The sequence below is a fragment of the Typopeltis vanoorti genome, chromosome 24, assembly GCF_054136105.1.
Source record: "Typopeltis vanoorti isolate ZY-2024b chromosome 24, IOZ_Tvanoo_1.0, whole genome shotgun sequence".
Taxonomy (NCBI): domain Eukaryota; kingdom Metazoa; phylum Arthropoda; class Arachnida; order Uropygi; family Thelyphonidae; genus Typopeltis; species Typopeltis vanoorti.
Genome location: NC_143572.1, coordinates 29414352 through 29434217, shown reverse-complemented (window position 1 = coordinate 29434217; position 19866 = coordinate 29414352). Strand labels below are relative to the sequence as shown.

General features: G+C 32.6%; 1 protein-coding gene across 3 annotated transcripts in view; it reads right to left on the bottom strand.

Moving 5' to 3' along the window:
* LOC150093059 (very long chain fatty acid elongase 1-like) overlaps window positions 1–19866 on the bottom strand; it is a 54742-nt gene that overhangs the window by 13102 nt on the left and 21774 nt on the right. Inside the window, exons 1-5 of one of the 3 annotated variants that reach the window (XM_090413393.1) lie at window positions 13000–13138; window positions 12800–12875; window positions 11016–11206; window positions 8456–8536; window positions 249–305 (exon numbers count right to left, since the gene is read on the bottom strand). In XM_090413393.1, coding sequence (XP_090269519.1) covers window positions 249–305; window positions 8456–8536; window positions 11016–11206; window positions 12800–12860 — 390 coding nt within the window. In that variant the 5' untranslated portion in view covers window positions 12861–12875; window positions 13000–13138. Of the gene's footprint in view, window positions 1–248; window positions 306–8455; window positions 8537–11015; window positions 11207–12799; window positions 12973–12999; window positions 13139–19866 lie in introns of those variants that run through there. The other 2 variants (XM_090413394.1, XM_090413395.1) reach the window with 2 other exon arrangements.

Sequence of the window (19866 nt, the reverse complement as noted above, 5' to 3'; positions counted from 1 at the left end):
AATGAAAAGTTATATGCACACACGTGTTGTTATATTGAATGATTATTATATTTCTTTTATTTTCATATAATAAATAAAAATAAAAGAAATATATATAACTGTAAATAATTTAATGCTGAAAAATAATTTTGTTTAATATTTAATATTATGCCGCTGTTTTATGGGGGTAAACTTATAAATTTAAATAATTATAATAATAACTGGTATAAAAATAATTACCATAATGATTTAAAAATAAGAATGCATACCGTATCAGCAAATTCTATTAGTTTCGAAATCATGCAGGTCCAGGCTATTAATTCTCCCTGTAAAATCATAAGCAAATTCAGGATGATGCAGGATGAACATTCAAAAAATGAAGTCAACTTATTCGTTTTTGGTAAAGTTTTTGAACTAATTTTTATATTCAATAAAGTTTAAGGTGTAAGAAATTAAAATACAATGATTTTAAAAAATAATTTTAAAATTGATTTTAATCAAAATATTTAATGTTATACTAAAATACTAAAAATACTAAAAATACTAAAATACTAAAATACTAAAAAATACTAAAAAAGTTTAATGTTATACTAAAATACTAAAATAATAATAAATTAAATGAACTTTATCACATTAAATAATTTTAACTCGTGATCTGTAAACAAATGTTCAGAAATTAGTGATTAAATTTTATATATAAAAATAAGAGAAATATATAACAATAAATAATTTAATGCTAAAAATCAGTTATTTTGAGATTAAAGAAATAGTTATAATAATATATATTCAAATGAAATAAATAAATAACTTTTGACATTTTATAACTTCTAGATTCCTCAATCTACAGAATACCGTTCTCTACGTGCAATAAAAGCCCCCCCCCCTCCTAAATTTTACACACATATTACCATTTTCTCTCTCTAAAAATAAATATTCATCTTTAAAAATTATTATTAAATTATTGAAAAGAAATTTTCTGTCGAATAGATGTCAAAGAAAGTATGGGAAACTCCTTTATAGGATATTCTAATCTCTCCTATAACAGAGTGCCATACACTTTCCTGGAAATGGCTATTCAATTGTTACGTCATCTTCATACCGCAGGGACGCATGACATTATGGGTGTATGACAACTTCCTTCTTACTCTAATGAGACATTTTCAAAACGCTCTAAACGGAAGTTATTTCTATAAGAGCTTCATCAAAATGACAAATATCTATTAGCTTCGCTACCTCTGAATATCTTCAGACAGATCATTTAGGTGAGGTATTATTTATCTTTAAATAATACCTCATTCTTTAAATGGATATTATTTCCTTATTATCATGAAACAGTTATGACATTATTATAAACCTCTCATTTATTTTATAAACTAGTAATAAACGCCTGTATCTATCTTGTGCACTAGACGGAGTGACGAAATAATGTTTTAGCGAATGACAAATATGGGTCATTGTATCATTCAAAATAAACTACTGATTACCTATTAAATACCCATTAATGACGTTAGGAAATAGCCTGCAATTCGTTTAGTTAGTTTTATTATGAGAATGGATGGTATCATTTATTTAATTTAAGATTCTATATAAAATATATATTCAACTTAAAAGTTATTTATAAATTAAGAAAAATCAATAAAAAGTCTGAAAATTATTTTTGACAAAATAAAAATATATGATCAACTCAATTTTATTTTACATAACTAAACTACTTTAATTATTTCATTTAAAATAACAGCACCAAAATAATATATTATATATAAAGCGAAGTATATAAATAATAATATGGTATTTATATATATATTTATAAATAATTTTTATAATTTATCAACAATAAAAAGGAAAAAAGAACTGTACGCTTATTCTTTTGAATACATTTATTAAATATAATTATAAATTATAAAATTTATTTATAAATATATATAAATACCATATTATTATTTATATACTTCGCTTTATATATAATATATTATTTTGGTGCTGTTATACTAGTAACAGCACCAAAATAATATATTATATATAAAGCGAAGTATATAAATAATAATATGGTATATATATATTTATAAATAATTTTTATAATTTATAATTGTATTTAATAAATGTATTCAATAGAATAAGCGTACAGTTCTTTTTTCCTTTTTATTGTTGATAAAACCTTAACTGGTATGATGATCACCTGAATTTTCGAACTAACAAGAACATCTTTCCAGACTCACCAGCGGGTAATGACTAAATGGAATGGGATCCAATATGCCTTGTATATCGCAGAGTGCCTGTTATGTATTAAAATGCATTTATCGTGACATTTTAAATAACTGTTGTATACCAGGCAATTGTTGCAAACAGCGTCTTTCCAATACATGCAAACAGATAACAAAATGTCGTTATATGCAACATGAAATCAGAAGAGATAAAATAAACGACCAATTCGAAAATTTATTTTGCTTGCCTTTTTGAAATTAGAGTTGAGGAGGAAATGTTATCTTTGTTTGCTTAAAAAACGCAGGAAGTTCGACCTGGCGCCGAGACGCTATCTTTAAACTCCACAAGAGTGTTGCTATTTTCATACGAGTTCCCGGATGTAAACGTCATATGTAGAGTAATATTTCTCTCCGTTCAACAGTTATCTCCATCCACTTAAAAGGATGTTGTTTGGTAGTAACAATGTCCTTTTTTTTTATAAAAACCTGGATTCGAATCCATCAAAGTATGAGAGGGACACATTTATAAGAGCTTTTTAAGTACTGTAGATGTAAATTAGTCCGTCTTATATGATTGAGGAAGTACTTTCTTTCTGCGGTCTGCGATTTTTCATGTAAACTGGCCAAAGAAAGGATAAGGCTACAGACATAATACATCACATAGCTTCGGTTGCTTTAATGTAAAGACTATGATGGAACCGAGTACGTCAGCATCCATATCGTATTCTTTATGCTCTTGTTAATAAACTTCTTGATCCCCATTTCAATCCTAAAAATGCTTTTGCATTACATCAGATTCGTATTTAAGTCAAACCTTTTCTTTTATTTGTTAACTTATTTTTTACTCTTTGCTTCTTTAACTGATTAAAAGTCCAGTCCTTAGAAATCAATTTCTAATCAGACATTTTTTCCATTTCGAACACCACTCAAGTGGCCATACATGAAGTAATATTAAAAACACACAAAGCAACTCCATGAACTGTAATTATGCAAGGTTTAATCATCATTGTAAACCCCCTTCATTAAAACATCAACCGAAAAGTTCTCTATCCACATGTTTAACGAATTCTGATGTCTATTTACATTCTGGAATTTACTCTAAAGACATAGTGTTAATTGTAAAATAAATAATTAATATGTTTAATAAGGTTCGCATCCCTGCATGTAAGCACACCCCCTACAAGTACGTTTTGCTGAAAACTATTGAAATTTCAAAAGTTATTGTCCTTTCGGATTCTGCGTATCCCATTATTATTGTGCAGATCATATATTGATAGTGCAATTAGAGACAACTGGGATAAAAACGCACTAATTAATGAATCACATGTCCCCTCATACAGAAACTATGCTGTATAGACTGAAACAAAACCATATGTTGCATGGGCAAACACAGTATCTAACTAAAAACTATTGTTATTAATTAGATGCGTGTGAGTTCGATTTCCCAAGGCAGCAATAAAATTCAACCGAACGTGTTAAGTTTCGTAAAAGTGTTAAAACTAAGTAATATATATATAATGAATGTTATGGCAGTTTCACATATGGAATTCGGTTGAAGAGAGTTAGCATTTCAACTCAATTGTCAGCTATGCTTTTATCTTTCGGTTGCGCGATCTTTTGTTAATACCGCACCAATCATATGCACGTTTTAATAAACAGACTGCCTTTGCTGTCTGTTTCGTTAGGCTTAATTACCGTAAAAGGAGAAAAGTCACAAAAGTGAAAAATGTTCCTGGTCCGGGGATTCCCTTATTCAGGTAAAATTCACTAATTTCATGTTATCAGTCTGTGGTGTGGCAGTATTGGTAAGTGGTGATATTATTTGATCTATTCTACGTTAAAAAATTTAACCCTGAGATGGATAAGTGGTTGATAAAAAATAAAAAAAAAAATCCCGCGAACAATCAGAAGAAGCAGAAACAGACTCAAAAGAAAGGACAGTATTTCATATTTTACCAGAACAGCCCGCATCGTCTTCAGAACCAAACGGTAAGAGACAAAAAATGTAATATATGTATTTGATTTTTGCAATATTCGCTGTGTATGTTTTGTATTGAATATAAATACAATAAATATTATAATAATAAATCTCTATTACGATTTTTTTTCGAGGGGGGCTGTGAAATATTTTAATTTTTGAAAAAGGGGGCCCTGACATCCAGAAGTTTGGGAAGCACTGCCTTAGAGCAAGGATTCTCAACCTACGCCTACCACTGGTGGTACGTGAGCCACTGCCAGGTGGTACGAAAACAAAGTATAAAATAAAAGAGTAAATTAACATTTTTTTACTCGCAACATAAGTTGAGAATTAAAAATGTATGCACAAATATTTAACATTTCTATTTAAAATCTTTCATGCGACTAAATGAAAACAATTAGATTTTACATTATCATTAAAACTTTTGTATAATAATATACAAAAATAATACGGAAGTTCAATTTGAATTTAATAAGTAATAATCAAATGAGAATGATAGAAAGTAACTCGAATATTGATCGGACAATATTCGAGTTACAAGTAATGATGTTAGATTTGAGATTTTATTTGTGAAATTGTCATATTTATATGTAGTTTTTGCGAGAGGATAGAAACCGGAACATGAGTAAGTGGTTAACGAGCGGGTCCTCAAATAGATCGAAGGGAGAAAGGAGTGTAAGCGAAGAAAACAATTCTTCTCTGCCAGAAGCCACTACTTCGAATCCTAACCAACCGACGGAGGACATCATTGTACAAGAATGCAACAAAAAGCCACGTACAGCACAACGTAAATATAATCTTAGTTATTTATCATATGGCTTCACAGATATTGGAGAAGAAACCTCACTTGTTTCTCAGTGTGTGATTTGTTATGAAACGCTCTCAAAACATTCGATGAAGCCTTCCCTTCTTAAACGTCATTTTGAGATCAAGCATGGCGATTTAAAATACAAACGTTTGGAATATTAATTTCAAGAGAAAACTGTCCGATTTGTCAGCAAGGAAGAAACAAATATCCTCATTTTCAGGATTTAACACGAAGGCTCTGGAGGCATCTTAAGAAGTCAGTTTAAGAATAGCTAAGGCAGGAAAACCTCACACGATCGGAGAGTCATTAATATTACCAGCAGCTACAGATATGGTTAGAATAATTTTTTAGGGGGGGGGGGGGGAAAGGCAGCGAAACAACTTGAAATGATTCCATTATCTAATGACACCGTATCACGAAGAATTTCAGATTTGTTTTCAAATGTTAAGGAGCAGTTAATAGAAAAAGTTCAGGCTAATCGATATTTTTCCATACAATTGGATCAAATTACTAACATTACCTGCATGGCCCATCTTCTTACGTATATAAGATTTATAGATGGGAGAACAGTGAAGGAAGAGTTCTTGTTTTGTGAACCACTGCCTGCTCGAACAACCTCAAATGAAATATTTTCAAAATTAGACCAATTTATGAAAAAGAATGATATACAATGGAATAAATGTATTGGTGTTTGTTCTGATGGAGCACGTGCAATGGTTGGAAAACACAGTGGCGTTGTTGCAAAAATTAAAGAAGCAGCTCCATAAGCAAAATGTGTACATTGTAGCATTCATCGCGAGGCTTTAGCCGCAAGAAATATCCCTGTTGCTCTGAAGACAGTTTTGAATGAAAGTGTGAGAATTGTTAACTTCATTAAGTCCAGAGCTATGAATTCACGACTATTTTCCAATTTGTGCACGAAATAGGTTCTGAACATGATTCTCTTTTACTTCACACGAGGTTAGGTGGCTGTCGAGGGGAAATGTATTGAGCCGCCTGTTTGAACTTCGTTCAGAAGTGCATATTTTTCTCTCTTACAAATCCTCAGACTCAGACTTGAATTATTTCACTGATGAACTGTGGCTTGCCCCGTTGGCTTACCTGGCAGATTTATTTTGCCACCTCAACCAGCTGAACACGAGCTTGCAGGGTGCACGTATTTCCTTATTCTTGGTACAGGATAAAACTGTGGCTCTTAGGAAAAAACTTGGCTTCATCATTAAAGAAATCGATACTGGAAACACGTGTTCCGTTCGTTGTTGGATGCTTTCTTAACCGAGAATGAAATTCTTCTTCATAATGAACTGGCAGTGAATATAAAGAAACAGCTTGGAAGTCTAATCACAGATTTCAAGGAATACTTCCCTGAAAACCTGGCTTCAGAATTTTGGATTAGAGAGCCATTTTCCATTGGAGAAAGATGAACTGATCGAGCTCTCTTGTGACGGAAGTCTCCGGCAAACGATCAAGAGGATGGATTTAACAGACTTCTGGTTGCAAGAAGAAATGAATATCCAATGATCTCAGAAAAAGCTGTAAAATTTCTGTTGTGTTTGCAACTATTTACCTTTGTGAGTGTGGGTTTCTTCTCTCATTTATATCAAAAACAAGTACAGGAATAAATTGAATGTTGAACCCGATTTAAGACTCAAATTAAGTCGATTGAAACCAGCATTAAGAATCTGTGTTTAGCTAAACAAGCAAAACCTTCACACTGAAACAAAAATGCGAGTTCTGTAATTAAAAATATGTTACATTTATAGCTTTTACTGATTGTAAGTTTATTTGAGAACTGGAGTACTATTATCAGGAATATGTGTTTGTCAAAATGTGTTCATGCATCCACTCATAATTATTTTAATTTTTAAAAATTGCCTATTTTACAGAACAATCCATTGAATAGATTCAAAGAGTATCTGTTTCTCCAATAAATATCAAAATAAAATAATAAATAACTAAATAAATCACTATTGTAGAGAAATGTTTATTTTGCCCATGGGACCAACAAATTACGCTTTTCCAGAATAAATTTACTTACTGGTACATCTAATATCCTGAATTAAATACAGTGGTACGCCACTGTAAAAGGTTGAGAAGCCCTGCCTTAGAGCAAACAAACATTAAACACCAAAAATCATCGTTTAAGATGAATTTTTAATTTTATTTTGAATAAGATATTTCACTTATTGTTTGCAATCGAACTTTCTCTTAGTATACCTACCCTACCCTACCCTACTTTCCATATCACATTAGTTGCACTCTTGTTTTCTCAATCGAGACTTGATTCCAGTCACTCACCTTCATCGTACTAAGAATCGTCCTCGATGCACTTTCCAGTGTAATTCGGTTGCCACAGGGTTTCGGCTATGTCACGGATATTACAAGCATTCGGAGAAATTATACAGGGAAAACGTGAAAATTGTTGTTAGTAAAAGTAAAAATGCAGAGAAGAAAAACGACATACTTGAACACATGACCTTGTGCTAGTTACCGGTTATTACCTCGATCTCTTTAAACTGATAGCAAGTGATTTGATTACTAATTTTTTCTGATCTTCATATGTTTATAAAATATTAAGCTATTTTGGTATAAACATACGTTGTTAAATATAAAACTTGTGAATTTACGAAGAAATTTGGAACTTTTTATTCTTTTGTAAAAAAATACGAGCTTAGTAAGCTCTAGACACCATTTATTTTTTTGCATACATATACATTAGGTATCTAATCCTCATCACTGAATAAACCGCACCTTGGAGGGTAATGGATGGCAATGCTGTAGCCAATGAAGTTCTAACTGAGGCTCGGCTATTGCTGTTACCCTCCTGCCATGATCAGAGCTTTAATAGCTCAATAACACCTTATCCCTACACTGTCCTTTACAGATAACGGGGAAGATGAAAAGCATTCTTGCTTCGCCCCTTTAAGCCAGTCCTTATAAGGACCGAATAAACGGGATACGAGTTAGGTTTATGAAATTGATGCGTTGATTAATACCCTTGGAGGATAATGAATGGCAATGCTGTAGCCAATGAAGTTCTAACTGAGGCTCGACTATTGCTGTTACCCTCCTGCCATGATCAGAGCTTTAATAGCTCAATAACTCCTTATACTGTTCTCTACAGATAACGGGGAAGATGAAAAGCATTCTTGCTTCGCCCCTTTAAGCCAGTCCTTATAAGGACTACAGAATAAACATTAAAGTAGTGTTTTATGAAATTTCGCTTTGATTGAAATGCTAAGAGCCTGTTGTTATGTTATATTCCTTAGTTGAAGTAGTAAATTATGATAGGAAACTTACTATTGTTCAACAAAATTTAGTAATAGCATATATATATATATATATATATATATGCTTTTCACTTTAAGCAGTATTTTAATTATATTTATTTTTAAACATTGTTAAGCATTAATATCGATATTAGTTTAAGTTATATATAAATAGTTATTATAATAATTTATTTATAATTATGATTATAATATTTCTTACCAGATAATCATTGAAAGGACAACGTACTCCGACACCTGCGCACAATACATGTTTTCGTTCATACCAAAGGCTGAGGCTAAACTGAAAAAGACAATAATTAATTTAACAACAAAACACTTAGTTTATTTGCATTTTATAAAATCATTTTATCCCTTCACCTTGTCTTCCTCACAAATGATTCACGGTGTCTTGTCAAAAACTAAATAAAATTAAATATAAAAGTTAATGCCGTAATTGCAAGAAAAACATCCGTATTGTATATGGTTTTATTGAGTAATCTCTCAAGTGTTGTTAAGAGGTTAACAACTTTGTTAGCTAAAATTAAAATCATCAATTGTTTGAATACAGTGTGTTCTAAACTGCCTTCATATGTAAACGATTTGTCACCCAGAAGCATCTTTGTCTGATGCTATCTTCGTGGAAGAAGTACTTTTGTGTCTTTAATTTGTGCTTTTACTACGAAAGCGATAAAAATTATGGCCACTAGTAGTTCGTTTTCTTTTTTGTGTTTCTTAATTGCTTATAAGTACTTCATTATTCTTTTCAATTTAATTTTTATTACCCTATTGTTTGGAGAACAGGCCTGTTGTTCCACATGGTATATTTTCTTAAACGGATGTTTTGTAGTGTCTTTATGTTTGTGATAAATAATCATGTTATTTTATTGTGAAGTTTGCTGTAGTACAAGTTTAATGTTTCTCTATATAGTAAAAGTTTATCTTGTTATCGGTAAAGGCGGATGTGACGTCATAATGTACCTGATATGGCAATGATAGATTATATTTGTGCACAAAAACCATAGTGTGTTTCACTGTCCTGTAAAAGATATAAATAAATATTCTGTTTTTTTTTTATATTATTATTATTTTTGAATTAGGTAATCATGTAGAGAATTAAATAGATAATTATCGACATTGTCTTATTATGATATAGTCCGTGAATGTTTGCGCTTAATGATGTGTCCTTGAAGTCGGAGAACGCATTTTTCAGGAAGTTCCTCCACCAGATCAGCACTATTTCTGAGTTCTAATCTGCTAGCAGGTTCGAAGATTTGTTGTCCTGGTAATTTCGTCAGATGATTCCTACTGTGTTTCCTTCATTGGATTAATATGATACCAAGCATCTGAAATACATGCAGCTGTCACATTCGGGTTATTTCTTTTTTTAACGTTATCCGTATTATTTTCATGACATCTTACCCATAAAATGTTGGGAGCATCTTGATAATGTGTATAGACAAGGATTAGTTTATCTGACAAAACGTATTTGAAGCCGTTTCAGAACTGTTATCGCCTATCGAAATATTGTTCAGGAAACATGAGAAATACTGTATATTCTCGTATTTCCATATATTCTCTACATTTTTTTTTCTGTTCATAATATTCTTTTTCCTGTGATGATCAGCTTACATTTTTTACGTACGACGAACTGCGTATAAACTTGTTTATTTTATTTTTTATCATTATTATTTATTATTGTTTTTCTTTTGAGTCTTTGACCCATAAAACCGCAAAACCTCCACTTTGATTTTTCTACATTGGAGGTACACGTTTAAGAAAATCGGTGTCAAGTACTCGGTAAAATGAAAACTCGTGATAGCGTTTTCATTCTACCGGTTTTGAAGATTGCTGTCGGCTTTTTCTGAAGGAAGGAAAGCGAGATTTCGACAGGTGCAGGCAAACTGAGGGTCATCCTTTGTATGCTGTAGGTAATATATCACCTCTTTATCCTTCCCTAGATCGCTGGCCAATAACACCATTGAAATAAAAGAATATTTTTAAAGGCTTCTGATTATAGTTCGGAAAAATGATCTATAAAGAAGCATTAATTTTCCTAATTTACGTGTACTAATATTTTAAGAAACTTAATTCATGGTACAAGCCAGCAATTTCTTTTATTAAAGTGTTCGATCGATCTGTTTGATCTTTAATCCCTTTGGAGTTAGTCGAAAATGTCCCATTTCAGAAAGTAATGTATGAACTCCTTGTTCTTGTTTGAATACCATCTTACAAACGAAGAATTATTTTTTTTTGTCATTCTATAGCGTGCTAGTAAGATAAATACAAGTGTTGAAAATACAAAATTTCATCGAGTCATTATTCTGAATATTATTTTTCAATATTCACATTCATTTGACAGAAGTAATCAACAGGGCAGGGTCTGCCAAATTTGATACGTTAGATTCCCTCCTTCCTATTTGAGAGCATCGCTCTTCCCCTCAATTTATTTTGCTGGTTTCATTTATTGTTTATCCACTACAGAGCTGCGACTTTCTGCTTCAGATTTATCAATAAAAGAAGTGTGAATTCCATATCCTTGAGCAGAGAAGTAGAAAGGTCTTTGGTAATTTTATATCTCATATAATCTTCTACTCAATAGTATTTTTTATATATTGTTTAAAAATGTTTCTCGATGGACATGGTCGGAATGGTATCTACTATGCGACAATGATTCGTTTTTGGAAGAAAATGATTGAAGAATACCATTTTTGTGTTAGAGAAAAGAAGTTGAAAAACATTAACCAAAAAAAATAAATAAATAAGTTGTTTACAGTTCTTACCATTATAAACAACCAGCAACTCAATATAGCCATGATGAAATTATAGGGAATCATTATCTTTTTCAGGTCAAAAGGTTCTCGATTTTTCATCATCTGTGGACCTAACACTTTGGCAACAATGAAGTACGATAAAGCAATGAGGAGAACGAGACTCGTGTTTTCCATTAGGGGCCATTTTATGATCTTGTCATCTGCAATGAAAACGTAACTTTAGAAAAGTATTTATTTTTCTACAAAATGTAATAAGAGATAAAGAGAGAGAGAGAGAGAGAGAGAGAGAGAGAGAGAGAGAGAGAGAGAGAGAGAACGAGAAAGCTGTTCAAAATTAAAAATAGCCCAGTTCCATTTAGTTAACTGAATGACACTGATTCACATCAAATATTTTTACTCTAATTAAATAACTTAGCACTCTGGTCAGTCATTTGTGATATTTATTATTGCTACTTGTTTATTGTGATAAATAATTGTGTTTAAAATATCAAATAATGAAAATCCTGTATAGTTAAATTAAACAACTCCAGAGCCATCTAGACAGAAGTGCTGAAATCAAGTTTTCTTAAAAAGTAATTAATAAAATGAAAATACAGTCGTATGATATCCTTTGTGTGTAGGTTTTAAAAATAAGAATAAAAAGAAAATCCACTTTCACCTCCAAAAAAAAAAGTTTTTTTTTTTTTTTTTAATTATCAAATCCTGTTTCTACGATTTATTTTTCATCATAAAAGATTCTTCTTCCAATTATTATTTACTTAGGTATATCGAAGTATACTCACGCTGATGTAGTAAAAGTTGTTTATTCTCTTTTTCTTCTCTAGAACAAAGTTACCACCTGCTTGATTTAAAATAAACTGACATTACAATTGGCTACTACCATTTAGCTAGCAATGTGAAGTTAAAAGGTATCCAAATAGAACAGCCCACAGGTATTTAGTCTTTCCCGAGACACATTCTGAGTAGGTTGCATTATAACTGGGCAATTGACATAGGATATCAGAGTAGGCTTATTGGGTGGATTGGCAAAGTTATTTCAGCTAGGAAACAAATTTGCTCGTATTCCAATCTACAATTAAAATGAAACACCAGGAATATTTATTTTATTATTAGGGATGGTCAAAACATCCTTCTTTGTTCTTTAAAATCAAGTCTTTCTTCTCTATCTATTTTCTTTTGATATTTTCATATCCTGCATTTCCAAACAAGAGCAGATACCCCCCCCCCCCTCCTCCTCCCAAGAATTAACTTAAACGATGTCTTTCTACTTTTGCAGATTTCTATAGATCTAGAACAAACGTAAAATTACGTAAAATTTATAGGATTTCCAACTAAGTAGACCTAAACCCAGTTAAACTATGCCTGGTTTATTTATTCTTATTTCAAGCTGTTAAGGAATAGTAAATTTATTTCTAAATTATCCGCAATGATATTTTTTAAAAAAAAAGAAAGAAAGAAAGAATAACAGACAACAAAACAACAATAAACAAGTTGTTCAAATTGTTTTTTAATACATATTTAAAATAATAAATCACTATTACTCCGTTTTAATTTATATTGATGCAAAAAATGAAAAGAAAAACAATCAAGTATAAACAAATTTTCCTTCAAACCTATCCTTCCCTTAGGACAAGTGGTGTTTCAGGAAAGAGGACACTGACATTGGTTCTATATTCACTGTGATTTAAAATATAATATAATTATTTATTTACACATATCACTGAAGTACCCGTGAATTCAATACGAGTATTTCTTATGTAATTAATAAAGGTTTTTCACCTTTGTGTACTAACCTGGTATACCAAATATGCTTTCTTCGATTACTCCAATTAAGTGAGGGATTTGTGTGGCCATTTTACTGTAGTCTTCCTGAAATATGTATAATCAAAACTTTATAAGCATTTCTACAAAAATACATTACTCAAAAATAAAAAACTTTTAGTACGAATTTTAAGTGTCAACATAAAAATACAACTTAATTATAACAACATACAGATAAAATACATATTCAGTCTCAGTTAACGGTGATGAAAATATTTTACTTGAACACAATATCAACATATAAACTTGTTTATTCTTTGTTTACTGTATTATGAACGTGAACTGCTTCGAAGAATGTTTTTGTTGTTGTTAGGAAGGCTGTTAGGTAATCTCTCTCTCAAACTTTCTGGTAATTATGAACTACAAAATAATGTGAGTAAACTGAAGTTGTTTATAAAATGCAACAAAGATTCTCAATAAATATTGTGACACACACACACACACACACACACACACACACACACACAAAAAGAAAGGAACGCAAACAAAATATCAATAAAATTAACTTTATAATTTCCAAACTTCATATTTATTTTACATATTACGATATTGCAATGTGAAATTTTTTTTCCAGCGCACTTATCCTTTATTTTGCTGTTCCTTTTTGTAATCGCATTTGTTTCCTGTTGCTTTTAGAAGACCTTCTTTGAAATAGTTTGAAGCATTTCTTCAGTGCTAATGTCGATGATACTTTTAAACTAATTTCTTCTTCTTCCACAGTCTGTCTCACTTGCAGCAGACCCCGTCCACCTGTTCTCCTTGGTAGGTACAATTAGTCAACATCACTTCGTGGATGTAATGCATGATGCATAGTAATTAATTTTCGAGTTTTACTCTCCAATTTATTTAGATCTTCTTTTATCCAATTCATTATGCCAGCTGTGTATCGGATCACTGGTGTAGCCCAAGAGTTCATTGCTCTAATTTTGTTTAATCCATTAAGTTTGGTTTTCAGAATATTTCTGGCTCTTTTGGTGTAGCTAACGAACACTAAAAATATCCATGGGTATTTTTAGTGTTCGTTAGCTGAAATTGCTTTTATATGTTTCTTGATCAAAATTAAATTGACTAGAGTCATTAATTGTTCTTCGTTTAACGGATAAAATTGCACATTTATCCAAACCAAATTCCATTTTGATATCCTGACTGAAAATACGAAACAAACCATGTTTAGTAATTAGTCTATCTGCTGTGCCGATTTTCCACATAGCTTCAAGTCATCCATATATAACAGATGGAAAATTTTAATATTCTTTTTAGAAATTTTATTGCAAAGTTGTGTTTTCTTCAAAATCATAGACAAAGGATCAAAGAAATGTTGAAGAGTGATGGTGATAGAGAATCATCTTGGAAAATTCCAGGTCTTATGCTGATATCTCCGAATCATTCATTATTTACTATTAAAGTTGTTTTCCATGATTTCATAACAGTAGCCAGAAACGAACATATGTTTTTTTTGTTAATTTCAGAAATTTCTAGTGATTTTAGGATCTAAGATTGGGAGAGGTAGTCAAATGCTCTCTTGTAGGCTATCCATGCCATGTTTAAGTTAGTTTTTCGTCTTTTTGAATTTCTGAGAATCATTTTATTAATAAGGATCTGGTCTTTTGTTCATCTAGATTTTTGAAAATTGCCTTTTTGTTCAAGCGGATAAATCTGATTATCTGATAAGTACGTGGGGTAGATTAGAAAGTTCTGATAAACACCTAAAATAAAACTAATTAATTTTATGTCTTCTTTTATATCCTAAAAGAAAAAGAACAAATTATTATAACTGGATGAAATATGGAGGTTAAAGGGTTTTAAGATCTTTCAACTGGTTATATCAGTTGTTTTCATATCCTTTTTTATGGGTGTTTATCAAAATTTTCAGTCCCCCCTCCCTCCATTTAGCGATATATAGTTTGCTATGATTACACTGTAGAGTTTAAATATAGTTGGCAAGCATGTTATTGAGAAGATAGTTACTTGGGTCTGCATCCTCATCCTTATCTTTTATGAAGAGAAAAGTGCGCTCAGACATCATCCAGTCTTCACTGAGCCTGAATGAAACAAATAATTAAATTATTCTGCCATTCGATCATGTAGACTGATTTGATGTTTAACCAAAATCCATGTAGTTCGTCTTTGCCGGGTTCACTCCAGTCTTTTAATTTTCTAGCTTGTGCACTGATCATTTCCTTAGTGATAATTTTATTTTGCATTTGTTTTTGTTTCATTTCTTATTCTATTTCCTTAATCTATGAGGCATCTTTATTGTGATCAATAGGATTATCCCAGATTGACTTCCAAAATTTGAGTGTTTCTTCTTTTACTGGTGATTTATTGTTTTCATTTGTATTTCTCTGGACCGACTGAAAGAACTGACGTTGGTTCTGTTGAAATTGTATATTTTGAGCACATCTTCTAGCTTGTGCACTGACCATTTCTTTAGTAAAATATTTTACTAAAAATTTTAGTAACATTTTGCATTTATTTTTCTTTCATTTCTGATTCTATGACTTTAATCACGAGGCATCTTTATTGTGTTCAATAAAGGATAGTTAAAGATTGATTTCCAAAATTCGCGTATTAGTTCTTTTTGGCGAATGCTTGTTCGCATTTATATTTTCCTTGCAGAGATTGAAAGTGAGTAGTTCAGTCAGAATTGAATATTTTGTACATATTGGTTGATTCTTGTATATTTAAATTTTCTGTGCAGTCGCTATAATTCTTTTCTTTAACTCTTCTATAACTTCAGCAATTGTTTTGTTGGTCGAATTATATGTATTTATTATTATTATTATTATTATTATTATTATTATTATTATTATTATTATTATTATTATTATTATTATTTGTTTACAAACTACCTTCAAAATAGAGAGCTACCATGGAGCTGTACTCTCCCCAACTCTATTCAACATTTACACGCACGATATTAATCAGCTACCTCTCAAAGGCAAGATATTTCAATACGCAGACGATTCAGCTATAATATCCATCCATAATAACGCAAGCATAGCCAAACAAATATGCAACATGACATAAATCTGCTCATAGATTGACTCACCAAAACCTCCATGCACCTAAACTCGCATAAGACAAAATTAATGCTATTCAGAAATCCATTGACTCGACCAGTTGATAACAAATGTATAACCATCCAACGTACAAAAGACACAGAACAGCAAAACCGCTACGATCATTCAGGTTGAAACAATACGATACCTTGGAATTTACTTCGATGCAGATATGAACTGGAATAGCCACATAAACCATCTACACAACAAATTCCGAACAATAAGTAGCAAACTCTACAGGTTAAAAGGCATAGTTCCCACACACCTAAAAACACTAATATGCAAAGCACTATGCCAAAATATACTAAGATACGCTATAACAATGCATGCTTTCTGTGCACCCTACAAACTAAATGGATTAATCTCGTTACAGTACAAAATGATAAACCTGATCTTTTGGGAACAAAGAGAAAATCACGACCTTATAAACATTGCAATGTCAGAACACAAAATACTACCAGCAAAACATTTATGTCACTATGCAGCTTTGCTAAAACATTATTTCGATGCGAACTACAGGACAGTCAGAAATACATACCGTATAACAAGACCTCAGACTACTAATTATATCACATATAAATACAATAATCATTACGGAAAGGCCACGCGAAACTTCTACATCCCAGACATGATAAACAAATTACCTTTTGAATACAGAAACCTTACAAACTACAATAGACTGAAAAGAGCTCTAAGGACATACTATGAACAAGAAACACTCACCCAAATTACCATACAATCTTAATGAAACACAATATATTCGTTCAGGCTTCCAGTTCAGTGACGCATCAATACATTCCAAGTTATTATTATTGTGTGTGTGTGTGTGTGTGTGTGTGTGTGTGTGTGTGTGTGTGTGTGTGTGTGTGTGTGTGTGTGTGTGTGTGTGTGTGTGTGTGTGTGTGTGTGTGTGTGTGTGTGTGTGTGTGTGTGTGTGTGTGTGTGTTCTCTGACCAATATTACTGTTTTAGACATGAAAAACACTGAGCCTTCAAAATTTGCGCTCCAGAATTACCACTCATCCTGCATAGCCTATATAAGCTGCCATTGTCATCTGTCATCTATCCAATAGAATGGAAGGATGTCTTTATCCAACGTCAAGGGAGATTAAAGTTTACATTCAAACTATCGTCTCCAATTGCCTTAACCTCAGCACTTTCAAAAGTATGGCGAAAATTATCAACAACCAGCTTCTTCACTAGCTGGAGATCAATAAATTAATTAGAAATCGCCAAATGGATATTGCCATTCTCGTTCTACAGCAGACCTCCTTGCTAACCCTATCCACCTTTAGATACAAGCCATGAAAGATTAGGAAACAAATTTTCATATAATCGCTGTTCTGGATATTTCAAATGCATCTGATCGGACTGGCATCGAGCCATTCTGCTCAAGCTATTATATTATGGTCTCCCTCCTCTCCTTTGTGATTGATCGCCAGGGTCCTCTCTGATTCTCTAAACAGTCTCCTCTTTCAAGATTTTTGTATTAATGCCGAGATCCTGTATTCTCGTCAACAATCTTCCTCCTTTACATCAATTACGTTCTCTCTCTCTCTCTCTCTCTCTCTCTCTCTCTCTCTCTCTCTCTCTCTCTCTCTCTCTCTCTCTCTCTCTCTCTCTCGGACTTCATAGTATGATGACGACAGTAGTCTCCATTGCTGTTTTCGTTTGAGAAACCATGTAATACTCAAATGATTGACGCATCAAGACCTTCCACATTTATGGTGGTTCACCTCAAACCTCTCAAACAATTCTTAGTGACATACAGAAACGCGCGATCCTATTCATGAGTACCCTCTCTACAGACTGCCTTCCGTCACTTTTCCATAAGTGCTCTGTTTCTGCATTATGTCTTTTCTATAGGTACTTTCATGAGCCTCTTCTGTTGAAGTGGAGGCCACAAATGCTCTACTTTTTTCTGCTCATATAAGAACTAGAGCAGCCACTGCCTGGTTCCCATAAGTTGCCCAACTGAAAACATACCGAACAAACTTCTCATCATCTCCCTTCACTTCATCCACCTTTGTTCTGAAACAATGTCCCTCATACCGTCTTTCAGGAGTAGAATCCCCAGCTCTTTAAGAAACATATTAAGAGATGAGTTCATTTTCTTAATCACATGCCTATGCTTAGCATTTGATGTGCTGTTATGGGCCTTGTGGTATCATTATATATCCTAATCCTAATCCTGTGACCTTCTCTCTTTGAAAGGATTGCAGCTAATTACTAGGGAAATATGATGCAAGGTGATTTCCCCTTGCCTTTTTTGATAAGTATTTTATGATTATAGCATTGTGTGGCTGATCTGGGGTACGAAAAACCCGAGTTTCCGGGTGAAAGAAAAATCCACCTCCGTATGAGACCGGTTAGTTCACCTTTCGTCGAAAGAGACCAGATAAAGGTTCCTCACGTCACTGACGGGAATTGAACCTGGGTCTTTCCGAAGAAGAGGGGGCTTCGTCTATACCGACTCAGCTACGGAGGTTCCATCATATGTACCACAGATGAAAGATGACAAGGCCCATAACAGCAAGACAGTGCCATGGGTAGGCAGGTGATTGAGGAGAATCACTTAATCTATTAATATGTTTCTTAAAGAGTTAGTGATTGTACTCCTTCGGAAAAACAATACGGGGTACGTTGTTCCAGAACAGAAGTGGATGAAATGTAAATACATTTATATACAGGTACCCTACAAGTAGATCCTCCGTAGCTTAGTCGGCATAGACGAAGCCCTTTGGTCGGAAAGACCTGGATTCGCTTCCCGTCAGGAACCTTCATCTGGTTTCTTTCGAGGAACTCGGGTTTTTCGTCCCTTAGAACAGGCAAACAGGCCCCGTGAACACGCGCATCTAGACAAAGATGAAACCTAGAGGGATAGGGCTAACCATCTTATCCTCGAGGCGTTCGCGGTTTCAAATCGTAATAGGCCACTAGGACTTTATACGTATAAAAATGAAGGACATTACAAGTATATAATTACACGTATTAATTTAAATTTAAATTTAATTACATGTAATTCAATAATTATTATTATTATATTGCACAGTGTATTCGCCTCTATCCTCATAACACGGTGCATACTGTTTTCCAACTGGCATCCAATATTTGGTCAGCCATCTTGAAAGAATAAAACAACAATAATGTATTTATACTTTTAAATATATTTCAAGCACTAAACAAAAAGTGTTACGAAGGATAAAAATAAAGTTAATAGATAAATTATCTATGCCTATAACTAAATGCTAGTAGGTACTTTGAATTAATATGTACAGTATTAAGTTTTACTCCCCATCAAAGTTCTAGTTCTAAAATAGACTAAAATTTCCTGTGTTTGTAAAATAGTATGATAAAATTATTGATAAAATAATAGAAATTTTTAAATTGACAAAACAGAAGTGTAAAGTAATAGCTACGGGAATTCAAAATTGCAATAATAGTAATGGACGGTTTGGGGGGGGGGATGCAATTACTCCTCGGTAATATGAAATGTGACATGAATTGTGTTCCGTTTAAGTTCCCCATGATATAATGGAAGAAAAATCTACTCACTAAGTCTCTCACGAGTAACATGATTTCATCATCCATCCTCGTGAATTCCCCAGTATAATTTCGCAATTTCTTAGCATCTAGTGCAAAGGCACATTTCGTCATAACTCTTTAGGATAAATGAATTTTATGATTTATTTGTGTGTGTGTGTGTGTGTGTGTGTGTGTGTGTGTGTGTGTGTGTGTGTGTGTGTGTGTGTGTGTGTGTGTGTGTGTGTGTGTGTGTGTGTGTGTGTGTGTGTGTGTGTGTGTGTGTGTGTGTGTGTGTTTCCCCTCTACATACCAGCACAAACACGTGACTAATACCTAATACTCAATCCTCCCCTAAGGTCTATTTTTGGCAGCTATACTGAGTTGAGCCTTACGGGTTATTTCTCCCTCAAGCTTTGAAGGTCGAAGCTCTTAGGCAACCAACGGAATTTCTTT